This window comes from Dermacentor andersoni, chromosome 11 (genome assembly GCF_023375885.2).
Source record: "Dermacentor andersoni chromosome 11, qqDerAnde1_hic_scaffold, whole genome shotgun sequence".
Classification (NCBI taxonomy): Eukaryota; Metazoa; Arthropoda; class Arachnida; order Ixodida; family Ixodidae; genus Dermacentor; species Dermacentor andersoni.
Window position 1 is genome coordinate 30,977,683 of NC_092824.1, and position 23,553 is coordinate 31,001,235.

At 44.5% G+C, this 23,553-nt stretch overlaps 1 protein-coding gene across 1 annotated transcript in view; it reads right to left on the reverse strand.

Moving 5' to 3' along the window:
* LOC129381437 (uncharacterized) overlaps window positions 1-22,004 on the reverse strand; it is a 67,967-nt gene extending 45,963 nt beyond the window's left edge. The window contains exons 1-4 of the mRNA XM_072285172.1: window positions 21,720-22,004; window positions 19,743-19,819; window positions 17,209-17,335; window positions 7,491-7,564 (exon numbers count right to left, since the gene is read on the reverse strand). Of these exons, the coding sequence (XP_072141273.1) occupies window positions 7,491-7,564; window positions 17,209-17,335; window positions 19,743-19,819; window positions 21,720-21,841 (400 nt within the window). The 5' untranslated portion in view covers window positions 21,842-22,004. The remainder of the gene's footprint in view (window positions 1-7,490; window positions 7,565-17,208; window positions 17,336-19,742; window positions 19,820-21,719) is intronic.
* Between the last annotated feature and the right edge of the window lie 1,549 nt (window positions 22,005-23,553).

Here is a 23,553-nt window from a genome sequence, read left to right on the forward strand (position 1 = left end):
GGGCAGCACTAAGCCAGCTGGACTCCAGACCATTTTTAGTAATGAAGATCCTTGGACCCTGGACGTTCGCATTTATGGGACAGAAAGCTACTAAAGTGCTCTTGAAATACCTCAAGTCCACAGGCCTTGTGAACCGTGTGCAGACTGTGAGAAGCTACCACTGTGCGCCAAACTGTGCTCTCTCCATCCCTATACCCCCTTTCCGCAGGGCAGGGTAGCAAACCGGACGTGCTTCTGGTTTACATCCTTGCCTTTTATTTCTCTGACTGTTTTAAAATATTGCGCGAAAGTCGGCCAGAGTGCCCATTAGCTCCGCATGATTAACTGAACTACTGAGGCGATCGAGAACGTGCGCGCATGCGCAGAGCGTAGCCCAGAACAAGTGTCTTCGGTTAGACTTTCCTGCTATGAAAACCCTCCCCCTACACCTCCTACTGCGTTATCTGTTCCCGTCTTTTAATTTCTGTGTGAAGTCTTACAGATAATTACTTGAAGCTACGTGTATAGTTGTGGAATGTCTTTGCACAGGCGAAATCGAGACAAGCACATTGTCGTCTGTATTCGTTGAGCATTAATTACGTTTTTTGTCTCTCCATCCTTCTAGAAGATTTGCGTCAGTCAGTTCAATAACGTCATCTTCTGAAGTGGCACTTCGAAAAGCTTTCATTGTGCCTTGTTTCGTTACAGTCGATAGAATGTCCAAGAATGAGGGTGCGTTGGATGGCTTTCCGTACAGATTCTTGTCGCGCAGTTCCAACAGGATGTCACCGCTAGCAGTCTTCGTGATCTTATACTGTGGCTCTAGAGAGCCTAATACATTTTGCTAGAAGAAATTGGAAAACATTCAGGGAGTATTTTCTTTCTTGTAACTGTGCATTACATGATATCTGGAAAAGCTTTTCTTTTTCGCTGCCAAAGAACAGCAAAACATCATCGATCAGCCCTGTATTGTTTGGGTGAGAGGAAAGTAAATGGCTCAGCCATAGATGTATGCCTGCTTTCTGCTTATATATCAGTTACGCACCACGGAGCCCAACAAGTGGTCGCGAAAGGACCATGACATCTGTGCGCCAGTCCTACAGCTGTGCTACAACCCAATATGTGTAACCAAGGGCGTTTACGATCGGCGAAACGAGAACGAGGTGAAAGCAGGAGCCAACGTTTCGAGAAGTGAACTTGTATTCTTCAAGGCGACATATGTTTTCCTCGCCACAGTATATAGAAGTGGCGTTCTTCTAAAGGGGAGAGGGCGTAAGGAGGGTGGGCACAGCAACGAGTGAAGGTGTGTCAGCGTGTCGAATTGAGAATAAAGCAGTGCAGTGGACAAGGCCAGGGACACGACCATCTGACAATCATGCGTCAACGCCCCTATGTCAGCCGGCGTGTCAATGGCGTGCACAGCAGCCCTCTATAACCTGTTTGACTAGTGGCCGTAGGCTATCCTGTCTCTGGAAGAGATAACTGAAGGAGTGGCAGAAACCGGTGCTCGTAAAAAAAGAAAAAGAAAATACTGAAATGGTACAAATAAATAGAGGCAAAAAACAGGAAGGAAAAAGTAAGGAAGAAAAAGAATAACAAGCAAGGAAACGCTAAGAGACCAAACTAAGTGTTGTTGCCTATAGCTTGAAATTTAGCATATCGAATATGTAAAGCTCCCTTTGAAACGTTTATGCCTATAAGTTTCAATGTCTTGAACATATGGATAGGGTATGATTCGCTGTAATTTCTTTCTCGTTCATAGCTGAAATTTCACTGCAAGATGTACAGTTTAAGTTCAAAGTTATGACCTGGTTGGTAATGCTCGGCGACGTCTTTGGGAAGCTTTTTAGCTGTGTCCGCGCGATGTCCGCTTAATCTGACGTTCATTGGTTGTCCTGTTTCACCAATATATTTTTTCTTACAGAAGGAACATTGAAGCATATAATTCACATCCGTACTTGTACAAGTGAAGCTACATTTGACTTCGTGTGTACAACTATTTGTGGTGCTGTTAATTTTAATGTCACTTTGAAGGTGCCTTGAGGTGTTGCTCCTGGGGCGACAAATGCTTTCATTATGGCGGAATGCTGTTGGCTGACTTTTGCGTGCACTAACATGTGTTTAATGTTCCTGTTGCGGCGATAGGTACCCTAGGTACATTCGGGAACGCGTTTCTTAGACGCTTGTTACTTGATAATGTTGGGTGCTATTTTCGTAGGAGGTTCTTTATGTTTGGGAGTGCATGGGAATATTTTGATATTAAGGTCGGTGGTCTGTAAGATTCAGGTGTAGGCTGTTACTTCGCCAATGCCGACTGTCTCTCCAATCTTTACGCGACCTCATAAGCTCTATCGAGTGAAACATGGGGATAGTCGCTTTCTGCTAGCGTTTTAAGGTCATTTAGTTGGTGGATATAATCGTAGTCTTTGCTGAAAATTCTTCGTATTCGTTTCGCTTGTCCGACAAACATTCCTTGCTTGCAGTGTCGCGGATTATCACTGTTGTGTAAATATTGCTGGCTATCCGTAGGCTTCAGGTAAAGTGTCGTTCTCAGTTTTCCGTTTTCTATGTAGACCACCGTGTCCAGGAAGTTGACCTGAGTACGAGAGGGCTGAGCAGTAAATTTATTGCTCGGGTGAAAGCAATTGAAATGGCTCATTAAGTCGGTTAACGTGATTGTGCCATGTTCCCATATTATAAATATGTCGTGAATGTAACGAAGGTAGGTGTGGGGTTTCAAAGGGTAGAATTTCAACAAGTCTGCTTCAAGCTGTCCCATGAAAATGTTCGCATACGTGAGAGCGAATGGTGCCCCCATGCTAGCGCCGAAAGTTCGCAGGTAGTGAGTAGAATTGATTTCGAAAAAGTTGAGCGTGAGAACTAACCTAAGCAACGACAGGTAAACTTCAGGAGCGCGCGCTTGGGGATTGATTGCGAGGGATTTAGAAACAGCTTCGATTCCTTCAGTCATAGTTATATTGGTGTAAAGGGCAGAAACATCCTTAGTAACTAGAATAGCGTGGTCAGACAGAATTTGGTTGGCGTCGATGCCGCCAATAATTCGAAGAAAGTGCGGAGTGTCTTGAACAAAAGATGGGAGGGTGGTGGGTATGTTTGACATGTGGTGATTTAAGAACTTACTAGCTGAGTAGGTGTGTTGTTATTAGACACAATAGGCAGACCTGGGATTTCTGCTATAAATATTTTTTCGACTGGATATTTATATATTTTAGGGAGGAGATAAAAGCGGTCTGCTTTTTTGTTCTTGGGCATCATGAAGCGATGTTCAGATTGCGTGATTAGTTCCCTGGATATGAGCTCCGCTATTTTGTTTAGCACAGTATTGCTGTAATCTGAAGTTGGGTTAGAGTCACGTTTCGTGTAATGGGTGGGGTTGCTCAGTGGTTGGGCGCCACATTATTGTACTTTTCTATAGACCAGATTACAATACCGCCGCCTTTGTCTGCTGGCTTTATTACAATAACATTTCTTTTCACAAGTTCTTTAAGGATTTGGTGTTGATCGAGGGACAAATTTTTGCGTTTCCGGTAATGCCGCGGTGACGAGACCCAAGGTTAGTAACCCTTGATGGCTAAAAAGCTGGAAGTGACGAAAAGTGAATAGAAAACAGGAAAGATGTAAAATGTGTGTGAAAGAAAGTGTTGCAGAGGACCGACAGTAAAAGGTGATCACTGCTGTCGCTCAGATGTGTCGGTCCGGGGCTGCTGTCTAGTTGAAGCGGAGGCAAATAGGTGTGTTGCTTCCACCAAAGCGCCATGCCGGTCCAAACATCCGGCATTGGCTCCAATCTCAGGCTACCCTTTTATCTGAACTCAGCGAAGCCGCGCACCGCTAATGGCGGGAGGGTTCAACCCACATCTGCTCGGTTTCGTGGTGTCGCGACACACCGAACGCATGCTGACGCAAACGCCCCCGAAAGGCAGCGTGCTATGAGCAACAGCCGAGATATTGCACTTTCAGGCATCCGCGCATTTGTTTGCTAAGTAAATGACATAAATTGAAAATACAATTCCTTCAATACCTATATTATCACATTTCTTTAAATGCCACTCACTTCCCCAAAGTTCATGCTATGTTTGCAGAGCAAGGCGGTTTCTCAGTTCGCATGTGCTACCTAGGTAGTAGAGCCTCAGCTGAAGGTTTCCGATTACGCGAGCGCCATATTGTCTGAACAGTAGCTGACATCTGACATTTCAATCATCAGAACTTGAATCACTCGCAAAATTTGTAAGTGCGAGCATATTGTTTCTTGGAATTTAGTAATAATGGCATTCTTAGAAAAATTTGTCTCACCTAGGGTCGCTTCGCGAAATTCCCGATGCTGCTTCCATGCCAACGTAGCTTTCACTAGCCACTGCTTCGTCGCCGCTCCTGCTGTTGACCGGAATCGTGTAACCGGAGCTTCCGCTTTCTGGCTCGTCTGGTTGTCCTGAAATCAGAGGTGCCGATTCCTCACTGCGCGACATTCTGGGCTAGGAACGCGCGGGAAGCGAGAAGCTTTCGTAGTTTATTGATGCCAAAAAACCCCAACACCCCTGATGCCGTCTGAAGTGCCTCTTCATGCAAGCAGGAAGCCACAAGGTGATGTCACGACGAAGACATGTATGCGTTTTGGGAGTTTGTTTATTTACTTGCTTTTTTTGTCTAGACAAGGGCTTGGATGATTTTGCAATGCCCCATTTTGCTTTGTCGCTTCTTGTGGCGTTGTGACTGTGGATATGCGCTCTGATTGGCTACTCTGTGTTAGATGCCATATGCACGGACCATTCGGTACAAGCAGGTTCGCTACTGTTATTGAAAAAAGTCATGGCGGAATATATTTTATCGACGGGGTTTTTTATCCGAATTTATTGTATACGAATGGCTGGTTTTGGTCTCTAAATGCCAAAGGTTTTCCGACAATTATCGGCTGTCATTTAGGTACAGGTGAAAAAATCAAAGTGCACTCTGCATCTTTTAAATTCTAAATCGCTTGATCAAGATTGCACTCTTGACAATTCAGTTGATCCCGAAAGGCGGTGAAAGGTTCGTAAGAGAAAATTGTCATCCGCCTAGACAAGAAAAATTCGTGCTTATCCGGCATGCTGTAAAATGAAAAAAAAAATTATTTACTGCAAAGCTCTTATTCTGAGAAACCCACGGGGGTTCTCTATGATTCTATAGACATTCGTGGAATGGGCGGAAGCATAGCAATTTTTTGTTTGGAAATTTCACCTTAGCTTCGGATAGCTGATCATGTCAAGTGCGGATCGAGGGTAGCATCCAGATTTGTAAAACAGTTTTATCTCTACAAAAAAAAAAACGAGCGCAACTTGCACTACTGGTGCAAGGCTGTAATCAACAGCGGAGCTTTTGATCACCGAGCTTTTACGTACCTTGCCTAGGTTTATAGGCTCTGCGAGGTTAAGCGAGGTTTTGCTAGTTGTTGGTAGGCTCGGCTAAGTCGTTTCTAGTGAAGAACGTACACGATAGTGCAGTGGAACATTCCGACACATTTGAGCCAGAGCAATCACTTTACTCTGACTGGTGATTATTTAGAATAGCTTTGTCAATGATACATAATAATATGAACCTGACATATTGCAGACTGTATGACAACGTGAAATTGGTAACGCCTAGTCACAAATCACATATTAGAACTGACGGACAAATAGACAAAGAAAACGCAAGTTCAAGCTTGCTGTTACGTGTGCCACTTGAATATTGCTCAGATCGGTAAGGAAAGGTCAAAGGTTAATTACAGGCTATTTTAATAATTCGCAAATGTGCTCACATTATTAGCGATGGTTCGATGCAGATGGAATCACGAACATGGTTCGTTTTTTTACTCTGAATTTTTTCGTTCGTGCTAAAATATCCTTTCGAAATTTTCGAGTACATTTACTCGTAAAAGCATATTTTCGATTTTCCTTTGGCTAAAATCAATTAGGCCGATGCGTACATTCTACATCACCTCTACCTGGAGCCCATTCAGTTCTCCCATACAGCAAGAAAGAAACTTAGATGGGGAAAGTTCCACAAAATAGGCCAAATGATTTGTTGATTTGAATTCAGTGACATGTACGATCTCCCAGCTAAACGCAACTAATGTTTTCAAAACCAGGGAGTGTGCTAGGTGTGAAAGCACTGAGTTAGTTTCAAACCCATAGCTCGCTGGGTCATTTTTAAATCAGGGGTTGCTTTTAGCTGGGACACCCTGCATTTAAAACTTAGAGAATGTTTTGTTTCACTCGAGGTTCACGACTCACAATTACATGGCGCCAAACAGACGAGCACAAATAATATGCCTGGCTCGCCAAGTTCCACTGGCTTTAAATGAAACGCGAACAGTGCAGCGCGTGGTCTAATAACAGAAGGTATGTTTCAGTCATCACGATTGAAAGGCGGAGACATCCAGTTTGACAGCACTGCGGGAGGACACTCCCCCTATACATCGATATTGTCGTTTATGTTCTGGTTCTCATATCTGATAGCGCGAAAGAAAAAAAATGACAGAAAACAGGACCTAGATTATCGAAGTATAGAACGAGTATGACCCCACTTCGGTGACACCGTATGCGATGCAGGCGTCAAACGAAACGTTTACGCCTCGATCATTGCCATGTCCTCATATTTTTTTCTCGCATTCAAATAACAGATACACATAACGTGGAAGGCAGTACAGTAGTATAGGGGGAGCATCATCGTGCAGCGTCTCAAACCCGACGTGGCACCATGCCAATGGTAATGACAACGCGCGGAAAGTACGTTCAGTTACGCACCCTGTAGATGGAGTCTTTTATTTTTTTTTTTTTGACGCCGACAGTACATACCCTGTCGTAAGTAGTCTTCGTTAGCGTCTGTTATTTCGCCGTTCCGTTGAATAATTACCACTATCTTCCAGCACATTTCTTTTTATGTACCGTCGAAGGTCAGGACAAGAAGCGCCACCCCATTGAATTTTTCATGTAGTTATCCACTTCAATACAGATCCCCCCAAAAAGGTACTGCAACTAATGGCAAATGATTAAGAGCCTTACTATGGTTGATATTTTTTCTTGCAACGTCGACACGATACCTCTAATAGCACACTGCGACTACCTGCTTCTCAGGCATTACTAACGCTTTTCACATATCCAGAAAAAGGTCTTCTGAAACATGTTGAATTCTGGCTCTCATTTTTCGCCCTACTCTCCTAAATGCAACTATCGCTTTCTTATCCCCGTCAGATGTGCGAAAGGGATTGCTCGCAGATAATCGGTGAACCGTCCTGGAGACTAGTATGGAATCGCACACGGACGAGAAGCTTTATGGGCGCAGTGATTAACCTAATTCCGAGAGTCAACAGTTCAATGCTGTCAGTAAGAAGCCATCCAGAATGTACAGCGTATATTGGCCTCGTAGACTGTGTGTAGATTGGCTGTAGATACGGAAGCAGGCGTCAGCTTACTCCATAGCCTGCAACGCGAGGCGTACGCATACCAGTGGCCTGAAATCCTACCTACACCTACCGCAGATGGTGGATCTGCTATGAGCCGGGTGGTACTGCCTCCTCAGTGGGTCAACCAAGGTGGTCTCAGGAATTCTAGAACAAAGGAGAGATATCCGTGTGAACACTGAGGCCCCGGGTGGTTAATACTCGTAGAAGACATTGTCTTCTACGACACGTTTGGGCAAGGGAACGCAACTTACAAGGACAAGTCCGTTTGACGAAACGCTTGCTTCCAGAATCCTTCAGGCATACCCAAATGTTGCTCTGAGGCACTTTACAACGAAGTATGAGATCAAAATTAAAAATATCTTGCGCCACTATAGACGGAGTCTTCGCCGAAGGGCGTAAGTAATACACCTATCGCATGACATTAGAACAATTAACAAAAGTAAGGCTCGCAGTATTATAGACACTGTATATTTGAGTAATAACCAGTATATTAAAAAAGCATTTGTTGTACGACGTGTCTAGTCACAGGCGTCAAACTTATCCTGATGGCCTCGAATACCCGCGGTCACAACGATGGCCTGATGGGGAGTATAGGCAAAGGAGACTAGAGCTGCTTGTCCCGAAGCGGTTGTTCCCGAATGTGGCTCCATATTACACACGATTTCCCAAGCACACATCAGGCCACCTACAACACTGGGTGAGCTAGAAGCCAGTGTGTGCCAAGGTGTTCTCTGCTCACCGTCTCTTGGTCAGCCTCCCACCCGCAGAAGTTCACGTGACTTCCGGGAGCTGCTTGGGCAACACATGTGTCGTGACAATCATAAAGTGTCCCTATCATAAAGTTTCTCAAATCACCTACTGGGAAATCTGGCTCCACCACCTATGCAAGTTTCCTAACGGGTGGTCTGCTGCTTTGAGAATGCCGGGATGTGGGAATCCGAGACATGGCATGGCCTGAAACATGGTGATGGCGTCACATACAACAAGTTCTTAAAATAAATATTTGTAAAATGTTTTCATTGATCGGCATTACATACTTCCATAAAGTTTACTTAAGTGCAGTACATAAACATACGCTAACAAGCTGTTGCAGTGCTTAACCCATTAGAGACCAGCGTGACCATATGGTCACGTTAGTCTGCACAGTGGATTTCAATTAATTAAGATTAACAAAACGGCCCCAAAATCACATTTGACGTGCCGTTTGACAGATTAGAGTTCCCTTTACGGATACGAAGTGGCAGCAGCTGTCAGTCGTTTTGTGGGATCCCCTCGCAAAGGCGGGAATAAGTGTTGCTCTGCGAGTAGCGTTGCCATGCGTCGCTCCAAGGGGTAAGTGTGTTTTTTTTTACTACTTGTTTAGGGAATAGTCAGATATCCTTACCTCCGTATTGCTCTTTGAATATGTGACCTTCGGTGACCATTTGTGAAAGATTAATGTTTATTTATCCATGAACGAGCGTGTTGTCTTGCGTGTTGCCATATGGTCACGCTGGGCCTTTAGGCTACCTAAATTTTTATTTTTTTAAACTGCATTCTCATCTCGTGCACGGCTGATGGCGCGTTCTCGCTTTGGGTATTCCTTATTTTATTGTCTGAATAGGTTGATGTTGGAAGAAACAGCGAAGATAGTCGTAGAGGAACATGACGATGTGCCAGTGATCTATGTCGAGCCGCCAGAGGGTAGCACCTATTCGGATGAAAACTCGGCCGATGAAGACTCAGGTGGGCTCATTGACAATCTAAGCAGCTGGCAGCTATCAGCCGGCGCTGAAACTGTTTTGTCTGACGGACGCCGCATTGGTGGATGCGACTCGCACGATGACGACCCCGGCGAGCAAGGTGACGGAATATCACAGGTTTCTTCTTCTGTAGTTGATGCGGCCATTCGTGCAAAATTATCCACTGCTTCTACGTGGACGAAGGGTGATCTCCAGATAAGCCTTGGCATATTTCCCGACCCAAACTTTGCTGCTTACAGGGATTTGCACCTGTTGAGTTGTTCGATGTTTTTTGAGAAAGCCGTCGTGGAGCTGCTAGTCGAACAAACAAGAAAGTATGTGGCATTTTTGAATGTGCCCGATCCGGGGGTTACTAAAGAAGGATTAAGTTTTCTTGGAGTGCTGGTTTTGTCCGGCTATAACCTCTTGCCAGGGAAAAAGTGCTATTAGGACAGCGTCCCGGATATTCGCAACACGATGGCCTACAATGCTATGCGAAGAAATCGCTTCGTTCGGATAATACGATTCCAGCTCTGTTCCAAATGCAAGCCTAGCATTTAGTGACAAGTTGGCAAAGTTGCGTCCATTGATGACACTTGATTGCAAGGTTTCTGGAGCATTTTCAACCTGTGCGTCACCTGAGCTATGACGAAAGTATGATTGAGCATTATGGTCGTCATGGGTGCACAGTTTATACGTGGAAAGCCTATCCGCTTCGTGTATAAAGTATGGTGCCTAAATGCCAAGAACAGATACCTTGTAAACTTCAATGTGTATCAAGGCAAGCAGGGGAACCCGGAACATCTGAAAAACATGAAAATGACTTCGGAAAAGCAGTGGTGCCACTTCTTCAAATAGTGGAAGAACTCGCAGCAGAGACGCACGACCTTCCTTTTTCTATTTTGATAATTTATTCACAAGCATGCAGCTACTCAGCGATATCAAGGTACATGGCTACGAAGACACGGGCACATTGAAGCAGAACCGTGTTCCCACAGAGTGCCCTATCGCTTGACCAGAATTCGTCAAGCGCCAACCTCGCGGGCACGAAGATCCCGTGCTGAGCGACAATGGAATAATTGTTGTCCGCTGGATGGACAATTCTGTAGTAACGATCGTAAGCACCGTTCACGACGTAGAGCCAATGTCATCTTCAGACAGGCACTCTCCAGTTGAGAAGAAGCGAATCAAGGTGACCTATCCAAACAATGTTGGTAAGTACAAGCTCTAAAGCCGGTACGGACCAGACGGATGCAAATGCAGGCGCCTACAGGATTGCAATCCGTGACAAAAAGTGGTGGCGACCGATTTTCACTTGAATTTGTGATGTATCTATCAGCAACGCTTGGGCGCTAATTCGTAGCGCAGGGTTCAAGGTCACGCAGGTGGAATTCTGAAGGCAAATTGCACAAAGCTACCTGATGCGATAGGACAATAAGCCTGGAGGACCTGGTCAACGCAGAATCCCAAAAACTGGTGATGTCCTGACTGGTACGCGGTATGACCAAGTGGCCCACTTTGTTGTACCAATACCTAATGGCAAGAGGTGGAGGTGTGCATGAGATAATTGCACCAGCGCGGGGCACACCCAATGCACAAAGTATGACGTCGGCATGTGTAGACCATGATTTAAGCCATATCACACTAAATAAGTGCTCGACTATTCGCTATGTATGTTTTTTTGTGATGTTTCATTGCTTGAAATAACTGTTTTTAACTTTGCGTAGTCTAAATATTTTAAGGCAGTTTGTCGTGTGCGTATCATGGCCACGCACGCTTATATCGCCTTCCGTTTCTCTACCACGGGTGCGCTTTAAAACCACGGCGCTGCAGTTTTTGCTTTCCTTTCCTTCCTTCTCCGCCCTTAAACTGGCTCTCTTAACTACTACACGCAGAGACAAAGCAACAGCGCGCGCATTAGATCCCATAGATGAGATGAATATTTACAATTATTATTAGGGTTATAATTATATTCGAGTGCTGATTGCCGTGCTATCGTTTGTTAACGAAGCTTTCCCAGAAGTCTAAATATTTTAAGGTGGTTTCTCGTGTGCGTATCATGGCCACGCACTCTTATATCGCCTTCCGTTTCCCTACCACGGTTGCGCTTTAAAACCACGGCGCTGCAATTTTGCTTCAGAGACTTTCCTTTCCTTCCTTTTTCTCCGCCCTTAAACTGGCTCTCTTAACTACTACACGCAGAGACAAAGCAACAGCGCGCGCATGCGATTCCATAGATGAGATGAATATATATATAGAAAACTATCAGTCATAGCTCTCGTAGTATAGCCCTCTGGGCCGTTTCCTTCTTTTTTCTTTAGAAAGTAGTCCTATTAGGGTTATTATAATTACACGAAGGTATTTCGCCCTCGTCAGCAGCAGTCCTTGAGATAGTTATTCTGGCGGCTAGCTTCCCACGCTATGCGTGCCGCCATCGCACCTGGTTATGCTTCTCCTAAACGCTAGAGTTATACTATGTCCGCGCAACCTTGAGCGATCGGAAAGCGCGTTTTCCCCTCTTGGCCGGCGGGGACGGGAAGCTTTGTTCCGGCCGCAAAGCCCTCCACGTCTCAGTAAGGCGCCTGGTGGTGGAATCGTACGGACGATGCCCTCTCGGTGAGCCCAAATTTCCCCCTCATCTTTTAAGAGGTTCAATACTTACAAGCATTTGTCTCGCAAACCATATTTATTTCAAGGGAATTTTCCACGTCTCAATAATTTCTCTCGTCGTATTCGAGTGCTGATTGCCGTGTTATAGTTTGTACACGAAGCTTTCCCTCAAGTCTGAATATTTTAAGGCAGTTTTCCTAGTCTCTAAAGCCGCTCGAGCTCGCTCTTCTTCTCGGGCTCGGAACTCGGAAGGCTCGGAACAGGAGCTGTGGCGCTTGAAAATAGCCTGGGGCCTGACGAACCAACCGACTGAGCTATCTTTCCGGGCAACATCGAAGGGTCAAGAGTTCAAATCACCCGTTATGTTCCTTTTTTCCCTCCTTTTTCTTTCTTTTTTTCTTTCTTTTTAATGTCTTTTCCTTTATTTTATCACTGTACGGGAACCCTCCTAAAATAAAAAAAGAAAGATATATATCTTCAATTATGTATGGCCTCACATGTGCAGGTCATAAATACCAGGTTCTCTAGCCGAGTGCCATCCGTGCGGTATAACCGAGCTCAGATTGGTCCACCTTGACTGATCAAATAGGGCACCACTGTATATTAAATGAGGCGTACAATTCCTGCGGGACCCGCCGTGGTTACTCAGTGGCTATGGTGTTAGACTGCTGAGCACGAGGTCACGGGATCGGATCCCGGTGACGGCGGCCGCATTTCAATGAGGGCGAAATGCGAAAACACCCGTGTACTTAGATTTAGGTGCACGTTAAAGAACCCCAGGTGGTCGAAATTTCCGGAGTCCTCCACTACGGCGTGCCTCATAATCAGAAAGTGATTTTGTCACGTAAAATCCCACAATTTAATGTTTAAATTGAACTCCTGCGGGGACGGTAGGGTATCCGCCTCCCGTGCAAGAGGACCGTGATTCAAATCCCGGGCCGCACAATTCTCCACCGGAAAATACCAGAAAAAACAACAACCGTGTGTTGAGAAAATTGCACAAACAGGCCTGGAGTGCGGCCTGATCCCGGTGACCAGAACTGGTAACGCACTCTCTCACCAGAGCAGGATTGGCCACGCTGGTGCAGTACTTGGCCACAACCTCCTATATGAACACAACAATCAAACCCCAGCCCTCAGTCCGCAGCAGCTGCGAAGCAACTGACCACGGCGGCGGTCAGACCTGCGACGCTGTGGAGGGTGCTAAGAAACCCTGGTTCCGGACAGGCCGCCATTGGAATATGAACCTGGCAACGTTTAACGCTAGAAAGTTATCTAGTGAGGCGAGTCTAGCAGTGCTATTGGAGGAATTAGAGGGCAGTAAATGGGATATAATAGGGCTCAGTGAAGTTAGGAGGCCAGAAGAGGCATATACAGTGCTAAAGAGCGAGCACGTCCTGTGCTATCGGGGCTTAGCACAGAGACGAGAACTAGGAGTCGGATTCCTGATAATTAAGAACATAGCTGGTAACGTACAGGAATTCTATAGCATTAGCGAGAGGGTGGCAGGTCTTGTGAAACTTAAGAAGAGGCACAAATTGAAGGTAGTACAGGTCTACGCCCCTCCATCCAGTCATGAGGACTAGGAAGTCGAACGCTTATATGTAGACGTGCAATCGGAGATGGGTAAAGTCAAAACAATATACACTATACTGATGGGCGACTTCAATGCCAAGGTAGGCAAAAATCAGGCTGGAGACAAGTGAGTGGGGGAATATGGCATAGGCTCTAGGAATAGCAGGGGAGAGTTATTAGTAGAATTTGCAGAACAGAATAATATGCGGATAATGAATACCTTCTTCCGCAATCGGGTTAGCCGAAAGTGGACGTGGAGGAGCCGAAATGGCGAGACTAGAAATGAAATAGACTTCATACTCTGCGCTAACCCTGGCATCATTCAACATGTGGACGTGCTCGGCAAGGTGCGGGGCAGTGACCATAGGATGGTAAGAACTCGTATTAGCCTAAAGTTGCGGAGGGAACGGAAGAAACTGGTACATCAGAAGCCAATCAATGAGTTAGCAGTAAGAGGGAAACTAGAGGAATTCCGGATCAAGCTACAGGACAGGTAATCGGCTTTAACTCTGGAAGAGGACCTAAGTGTTGAAGCAATGAACGACAATCTTATGGGCATCATTATGGAGTGTGCAATAGAAGTCAGTGGTAACTCCGTTAGACAGGATACCAGTAAGCTATCGCAGGAGACGAAAGATCTGATCAAGAAACGCCAATGTATGAAAGCCTCTAACCCTACAGCTAGAATAGAGCTGGCAGAACTTTTTAAGTTAATCAACAAGCGTAAGACAGCGGACATAAGGAACTATAATATGGATAGAATTGAACAGGCTCTCAGGAACGGAGGAAGCCTAAAAGCAGTAAAGAAGAAACTAGGAATAGGCAAGAATCAGATGTGTGCGTTAAGAGACAAAGCCGGCAATATCGTTACTAATATGGATGAGATAGTTCAAGTGGCGTTCCATAGAGATTTATACAGTGCCTGTGGCACCCACGACGATAATGGAAGAGAAAATAGTATAGAGGAACTTGAAATCCCACAAGTAACACCGGAAGAGGTAAAGAACGCCTTGGGAGCTATGCAAAGGGGGAAGGCAGCTGGGGAGGATCAGGTAACAGCAGATTTGTTGAAGGATGGCGGGAACACTGTCCTAGAAAGGTTGGCCGCCCTATATACACAATGCCTCATGACCTCGAACGTACCGGAATCTTGGAAGAACGCTAACATAATCCTAATCCATAAGAAAGGGGACCCCAAAGACTTGAAAAATTATAGACCGATCAGCTTACTGTCCGTTGCCTACAAAGTATTTACTAAGGTAATCGCAAATAGAATCAGGAATACCTTAGACTTCTGTCAACCAAAGGACCAGGCAGGATTCCGTAAAGGCTACTCAACAATAGACCATATTCACACTATCTATCAGGTGATAGAGAAATGTGCGGAATATAACCAACCCTTATATATAGCCTTCATTGATTACGAAAAAGCATTTGATTCAGTCGAAACCTCAGCAGTCATGAAGGCACTACGGAATCAGGGTGTATATGAGCCATATGTAAGGATACTGGAAGCTATCTATAGCGGTTCCACAGCCACCGTAATCCTCCACAAAGAAAGCAACAAAATCCCAATAAAGAAAGGCGTCAGACAGGGAGATACGATATCTCCAATGCTATTCACAGCATGTTTACAGGAGGTATTCAGAGACCTGGAGTGGGAAGAATTGGGGATAAAAGTTGATGGAGAATACCTTAACTTGAGATTCGCTGATGATATTGCCTTGCTTAGTAACTCAGGAGACCAATTGCAATGCATGCTCACTGACCTGGAGAGGCAAAGCAGAAGGGTGGGTCTGAAAATTAATCTACAGAAAACTAAAGAAATGTTTAACACTCTCGGAAGAGAACAGCAGTTTACGATAGGCAGCGATGCACTGGAAGTGGTCAGGGAATACATCTACTTAGGGCAGGTAGTGGCCACTGATCGGGATGATGAGACTGAAATAACCAGAAGAATAAGAATGGGCTGGGGTGCGTTTGGCAGGCATTCTCAAATCATGAACAGCAGGTTGCCACTATCCCTCAAGAGGAAAGTGTGTAACAGCTGTGTCTTACCAGTACTCACCTACGTGGCAGAAACCTGGAGGCTTACGAAAAGGGTTCTGCTGAAATTGAGGACGACGCAACGAGCCATGGAAAGAAGAATGATAGGTGTAACGTTAAGGGATAAGAAATGAGCAGATTGGGTGAGGGAACAAACGCGGGTAAATGACATCTTAGTTGAAATCAAGAAAAAGAAATGGGCATGGGCCGGACATGTAATGAGGAGGGAAGATAACCGATGGTCATTAAGGGTTACGGACTGGATTCCAAGGGAAGGGAAGCGTAGTAGGGGGCGGCAGAAAGTTAGGTGGGCGGATGACATTAAGACGTTTGCAGGGACAACATGGCCACAATTAGTACATGACCGGGGTAGTTCGAGAAGTATGGGAGAGGCCTTTGCCCTGCAGTGGGCGTAAGCAGGCTGATGATGATGATGATGATGATGATGATGATGATGATGATGATTTTGCTGTAGCGTAAGGGCCCAGTGTGACCATATGGTCACGGGCTATATTTCAAAAACTAATTAGGCAAGAGTACTAATTTCTTGCGTGTGAATTATTAGTATAAATGTAAGTTAATATATTAGATTTCAAGATAGCAAGAAAAAAGAGATACCGGTCCCTAATGGGTTAAGCAAATCTCGTCTGTTCTCCAACTTGAGCGACTCGCCGGGGCTATATGTTTTATTATAATTGTATATTCATGCAGAAGTCCCGATGATTGAATATTTTTTTGTGTGTTATCAATAAAAACAGCTCTTCACGTGCTCATTTCGTACAAAAAAGGTAACCATCATGCAGGACGAAACTGTACCTGCCAGGCGGGCATTGATGCTGTCCTGGCTCTGCAAGAACGATGCCGATCCTAAATCACCACATCTCGCACTCCCTTGCATGCATGAAAACGGTGCAGCGCGAGTTTATTATATAGGTCAGAACCACTATGGCTCCTGTGTTTGCAAGGTACAAAGAGAACGGGCTTAAGCGCCTACTACGATTTATCTTCCGGAAAAATACTCGATATACAGAAGTGCGAGTACGGGAAAACTCGCCTGCATATTCGCTTTCAAGAATGAGACATTCCGTGAACGCATGCCCAAAGGTATACGTTCTCTACGATTCCTATCGCAGAGTCGCCTTAAGGCAGTCGAATTTCTTGATGGTGAATAAAAGGACTCTGAATGCTGTAAGCCAACGGGAGAAATGTGTAGAGAATGACGTTAAGACCAAGGAAGCCACTTATTATTCCGTGGCATGCAGCTGCCGCGTATGCCACGGAATTTGACCGCTATAACCCCACTCGTCGACCACTATAACGCACGCCATAGTGGTCGCCTTCAGATTAATTTCGAACACTCTGCTTACGGACGGCGTACCCATGCTGCATTGCCTCGGTAAACTTGGCATATCCCCGTTTCATATTATGAGCCTTAGTTGAGTATCCTTCCTTCACAATCTTTATATATTCCATAATGGTTCGTGAGTAAGCAGGTTACAGACTTGGAAGTGTGCCAAACATTCCAGCGTGTTAACAGGATGGAAAATCGCGCGAGCTTGTGTAGCTTCGTGGTTGCGCCATGGGTTGTGCACACTGCCGTGTGATTTTCCCTCCTTACTCTGTCCGTGTCCGGTGGCGCTGTTGCAACGATGAAGCATGTCAAGACAGGCTACGCCGTCAGAACGCTCAAAACTGCTAATGCAATACATGTTTCAGCCATCAGAGCTAGCCCTCCCAAGGAGAAATTACCGAATAGAGCCATAGTTGTTACACGGATAGCCATCCCTGTTGTCTCTGGGTTGCTTTGCAATGGAAGTTTTCTAAATGTGAACTTACGTGGCGCCGTCTTCAAAATTGGCTGATGCTGCATCCATGCCAGCTCGAATTGTGCTTGGCCTTGCGTTTTCGATGCTGCTGACGCACCCCAGTTCCTGGTAACTCGTCATGCCATTTTCAGCGTCACCTGAATGGCATAAAAGTATAGTAAAGGTGTTCGTTCACCGTAGTGCAAAGGAAATTCATGGGAAATGGATATTCCATTTCCATGCTTATTGTGCAAGGCAAGAAGGTTTCAGTGGTAAAGAAGCTTTACTGTTGTGCTTCCGTACGCGGTGCTTATTCTTTTTGCAACCTTCTTGCATGCATGCAAGAATTTTGTGGAGATGGGAAAGCGGAGCACTATCAAGATTGTGCAGTATTGGATTATTTTGAAGATTAGCATGTTTTATGTCAAACCGCGAGCAGAACACGATAGTGTTCGAAGTGAAAAACGACATGTCGGTCTCTTGTGCGTCGGACTCTGCACCCATTATATTTGCTGTGTTATTCAGAAATAAGCACACTAGATGCCTCACGAAGTTCTTCCTTGTTGTTCATCTCTTACAAGCAGCAGACATAGCCCGTCGCAGAGAACGACAAAGAAAAATTGAAAGGACGCATTTTTGCCGAGAGATTTTAATTGTTTGTTTGACGCATGCCCTTAATTTGTTGGTCAACTAAGACAGATAGGTGTGTGATGCAACGACGTACTCGCCTTTCAGAAAATTTTTCGAAACCCGTTTGTTGACTCCGGTAGCTGAACGTCATAAGCACCGGCTGTAAGCAATGCATGTTTAGGAGCTCATTCCGAACGCCAGCATGGCACTTCTCGCCAATGGTCCTGTGTAGGCTATCAACAGACTATAGGGCAACTGTCAAAATATTGCTGAATGCGTATATGTAATAATCGTATTGCAGACATCACATCAGCTTGCAGAGAAATGCGGAAGTATTAATTCATGGGGCAAAGCCACTAAACGGTGCAAGGGAAAGCGTAAAAGCGCGTTAAAGGTGCGGACTGTGTGGATAGCGCTGCAAGTATTGCAGCTATGTAAATATCTTCCCTAAACTGCACAGAAATTGCGTGAAATTGAAAAAAAAATGCAAGAGACCTAAAAGAAAGGTGGAAATTACGGCATAACCGTCGTCAGCATGACCATCGACGCGACTGAATTTGCATTAAAACTGCAGGAGCCCACCGCAGTGTTGTACACCTCTATTTACAGTATTAAGTGGCGGGAAGGGAGTTGGCTAAGAATGTTTATGTCATTGTTCAAGCCCCATACCTGAGTCTCCGCGCCTTCCTACATCACAGAAAAGATTAAACGCGGATTCCGAACCACTGGAACTAAAGATTTGAGTTTCATCATCTTGGACTTCGGAGGAACTACAGTGTGACTGCATAGGCGTAATTTAAGGTACTAACTTTTATTGTCTGGTATTCTAAATTTTATCAGTCGCGCCGTTAAAGTCGCAACATTCATTAGGCTGGCGAAAGAGATGGCGACCATACTGGCAGAACGAATGATGCTTGATTTATGCAAGGAATGCTAATCGCCTTACAAAAAAGAACATTCAGTATGGAATGCCGTTGTTTCAGCTTGGCGTAGATTTCCTTGTTAACAACTCGTTGCAATTTCGAAGAAGTGGCACACTCATAGGAAATCATTGTGTACTTAGATTTGTGCTCTGTAAACACAAATATTGTGGCAGAAGTCTCTATATAGACTTGATTTGAGGTATTTGTTAAAGATTTATGGCACCAGAGCGTGAACAACAACCCAGCAATTTTGTGTTTCGTTGCGTCACATTTTCATAAATTTGTGAAGGTTGTTTCTGCTGCGGATGCGACTTGGTATGCTTGGTATGAAAGAACCAAGAGCTCCAATATAAACTGTTTTCGGGTGCCCCATGTTGTATGCGGTAACCGCTGCATTCTGCCGCAGCGGGATATGTCGGCTGCCCGTAACACGCTATGGGTGAGCGAATATCGCACTGTGCCGAAAAAGGGACAGAGCACAGTTACGACCGTCCTGTATAGACATCTGAAGCGCCGTACTAATTGCACATTTTACTCTGAATTCACATCAAAACATTTTCTTTGTCTACTAAGTTTGGTTTAGGGGAAACATCAGGATGTGAGCAGGGCAAACCCACTGAGATTCTGCTTGGCAAATAAACTTGTAAAGCAATGGTCAAGTGATGATTCCATTTACGAGTGAATTAGGCATTGCATGAAATGAACAATCTCGGCTTTTGCCATTATCTAGGAGCGTCTTTTACCAGCTGACCGATAAAAGAAAATAATAATTGAAAATCTTCTACTGCATTAGTTATGTATGAGTTTGCATATATTCAGATAAACAACAATTTCCCAGTAAGGAGAGTTTTATGCTGGCTCATGCGGAAACCATATTGACGGCGCTGGTCAAGTGCATTCTTATACGCAATAAACGTACCGCTACCACGGTAACCGTAGGCGCCATCTCCTGCGTTTGTTGTCAAATGCCTTCGCAAGTTCCACCGGTGGCAAATGGCCATCGCCTACGTACCTTCGACGCTGTAAGTCCCGTCGGTTATCGGCATGGGCTGTGTGTTCCAAGGGTACTTCCAGGCGTCATCAGGAATGCTGAAATTAATGAAGTATTGATCAGAAAACTACTAGCTGTGACGAAAATGGTTTAATTTATGTTTTAATAAAACAAAGTTCAAAAAAATAAAGTCGGGTTTTGTAAACGCGCTATTTGCAATGGTTTCTTCTCATCAATGACTGCTGTCTGGCATAGGATGAACGGCACACTTTGCTAGAATCCTAACAATAATTTCGAAATAAACTCTTGATGCATGGAACATATTTTTTACCTCAATAAGTCAGAGACAATTATAAGAATGAGAGTGCGCAGATACAATCTGCAATTATTATGCAAATCTGCAATAATATTTTTAAAAGTTCCCATTTGTGCCCGCCTGATGTGATTCGGTATAGCCGTGGTGAAATTGACCTTTTCGAGCCAATTACAATCACGACTCATAGATCCGGCAGCTATGAGTAATATGTCGCAGTGTAGGTATTATTTAAAGTTATGCGCACAAAAGACTTGCTCTGAAGAATACAACCTGATTTCTGACTTTGGGCCAAGTAATTTCAACACTTGGGAACGAAATGACGAGATCGAATGAAGTAATAATAAACTAGAATGGTGTTCAAAAATATTTGTTTTCGCGGGATCGAATCCCGGCCACGGCGGCCGCATTTCGATGGGGGCGAAATGCGAAAACACCCGTGTACTTAGATTTAGGTGCACGTTAAAGAACCACAGGTGGTCGAAATTTCCGGAGTCCTGCACTACGGCGTGCCTCATAATGAGAAAGTGGTTTTGGCACGTAAAACCCCATAATTTCTTTTTAATTTTTAAAATATTTGTTTTCGAGCGATGCTAACTTTACTTCTATGTCATTCGCTGGAGCCTACCTCAGCATTCTTTGAAAGATAAAGTTTATTGTGAGAACAGCAAGAAAAGTGTCCTAATAACCATACAATGCTTAGCAAGAAAACAGCTGAAATGCGACGTGCTACTGCATTTGTTCACAAATAGTAAAGGCTATACTGTAGAATACCATGACTTTCCACTTATTCATGGCTGTGCTTTAGGGTCACCCCCGTTTGCATTTATAAAAAAGCGATTTAAACCCAGTAATCTAAACTTCACTTGTCAAAAACAACAAAAACAAAGAAATACCTTCATCGACCAAACAACTCAAAGCGGGAAAAGTATGTTTGTTCTGTAACGCACATTTGTTGCTCTTAAACAACACGTGGAAACGGAACAGCAATCGTTTTAAACCAAGTTGTTGCCATTCATATACAGGTACTGTGTTTTCAAAAAATAAAGCTTTGAGCGGGCAGCACTCAAATCGTGAAATTTTTTTTAAATTGACAAACGGCTGTATTATTTTTCAATTTGACCAGTTGTCTAGAAAAGATAGTTCGGCACTTAAAGTGTTCACTGCGGTTAAAACTAATTCCGAGGTTTTTCGTGCAAGAGCCACGACCTGATAAAACGCATGCCACATTAGTGGACTGAACATAAATTTTCACTACCGTAGCTTATGTAACGATCGCAAATGCAATCACCGGCCTTTTTGCAGTGTGCTTTCATCAAAATTTGGTGGTTGCACCTGGAATTGGAGACAGGACTGCCAGATATAATATCCCAAGGCGGGTGTGCAGTGCAATATTCATCAATCATCGAAAAATATTTTCTTCTTTAGGTAGGTTAGATTCATGTCCTGAGAAATATTATCCTGACCGCTAAACTGCTGACTTGCACTGAACATGCCAATATTTTTGCACCAGCCGTGCATCGACGCGTCAAGATCTAAGAAAGCATCCGATTTAAAATTTCAAGTTTGCTGCCAAAAAGACCCGTTTGAGGTGGAAACAGATGTACAGATATACAAGCCTATTATATAGGTCTTGTTAAAGGGTAACAGTATTGAATGGAAAATTAACAAGCGCTAAAGCTCACGTGTTGTAGGCGTCCAAAGCAGATGAAGCGCCCGGGGTACCGCCACAGCTTGTGCTTGAAGTTGTCTCGTCCGCCATACTAAACTCAGGAGGCGTGTATTCGTAGCTTCTTTCATCAGCCATGCCCGATGCTTCGATGCCGTGTAACTGGCGTGTATTCAGGTATGCGCAGCGTCGAATCACCGCGCATGCGCACTCAATGCCAAGAAAGAACACTAATAAAACTTTTGTCACTTCAGGATTTCGGTTCAAATGACATCGAACAGCTGGAAAAAACGATACGTTTGAGTCCGCCACTAGCTTGACGCGACTGTGCAAATTTTCGAATGCTAGCAGAGGCGCCCCGATAAGCCTTGCTATCTTTCCACAGAATGATCTACCCAAACTAATCCTCACACAAAACAACAACAAAAAAACATTTATCTGATGATATCGCTACATTTTTCATGCTCCTCTCACACTCAAGTACATATCCTACTGGTAAGAGCTTGTTGCTCGTGTAAGCACTCGCGGAAGTGCTGGGGGTTAACAAGCTAAGTTATATCGTACTAGCGTATGACTACCAGATGCTGCAATTTTGCTGACTGCTGTGGCATTCTCTGGCCCAGTTGAAATGAGGCAGGTAGTTCTTCTCTGCTGACGAGTGGCGCTCGCTTGGTTCTGTTGCCCACAAATTGCCGTGCTGTCTTCACCAACATCTAGCAATGCAGAACTTCAACTGCTTCGCACTTCCCGCGCTGCTTCGGTAACGAACGCTCATGCGTCGTGCATAGCCGTAGTTCAGTCATACCCCGCATACTGGCGACAGCTTTGCGTGATGGCTCCAATGTTGTAAATTGCATTTCAAGCCAAGCATGACCAACGTTGATGTCGATAAACAAAATACGTTACTGCCCAATGCGCCCCTCGATAATGTTTGTTTTGGTCAAATTTTCACCGAGAACTTATTACAAAGAACCAATTTTGCGACCTTTATAATAATTAGGAGTATGGAGCCAAAACAAATAAGTGGCCGCGAGCACAAACAAGTCGAATCAGTTTTTCCTGTACTCTCGCCGTGAGTGGATTCACGTCCATGTTTTCACCGTCGTTTGAATTACAAGGGGGCAAGGGGTCATTTACTCGTGCTTCCAGGGTTTCACGAAAATGCTTGTGGTACAAAAGCTTCCACCGCGGCAAACACGAATGAATGTATTGAGAACAAATCCAGGAAAGTTAAGACGTCTATCGTTGTTGAGCTTTTTCTACAACGTGCAGGTTTCAGTATGCTATTTGTATTTACTGTAGCTGAGCCAGTTGAAATTATATATACTGGGAATCAACTGGTGATTTTACTGAGCTAATAGTTCAGACAACGCGATTTGATGATGTAAATTTTGTCTGTTTTCATTGCTTGAAGAAGAATAAAAAGTCTCGCCAAAGGGGTGATTGCAGCACAAGAGCCGAAGCAGTCTTTCAGAAGGACAACATTCTGCACTGACAATTTACTGGTTTCACATAGAAATCCTACAGATGCCTATTAGGTGATACAAGCGAAGTCCACTAATTGATTTCTTCAAGCGAACAGACAGGTGGGCTATAGCTGGTTCCACCAAATTTGAGGCAACGCGTGAAAAGGCATGCATGACAACAGAAGGGAAGTGCTGTCTTCGTTCACTTCTGTCGTCTTACGTATCTTTCTTGCGCTTTGCCTCAAGCAATTCATTTCCTGCTACTGCCTGATACGGGTATGCTTTTGGTTTTGAATTCCTTTCGGAAACTATGTACGTGACTGCGTGTTTCTTCGAAGAGTGATATCTGCTTCAAATACTAAACGGAACGGTATTGATTACCGT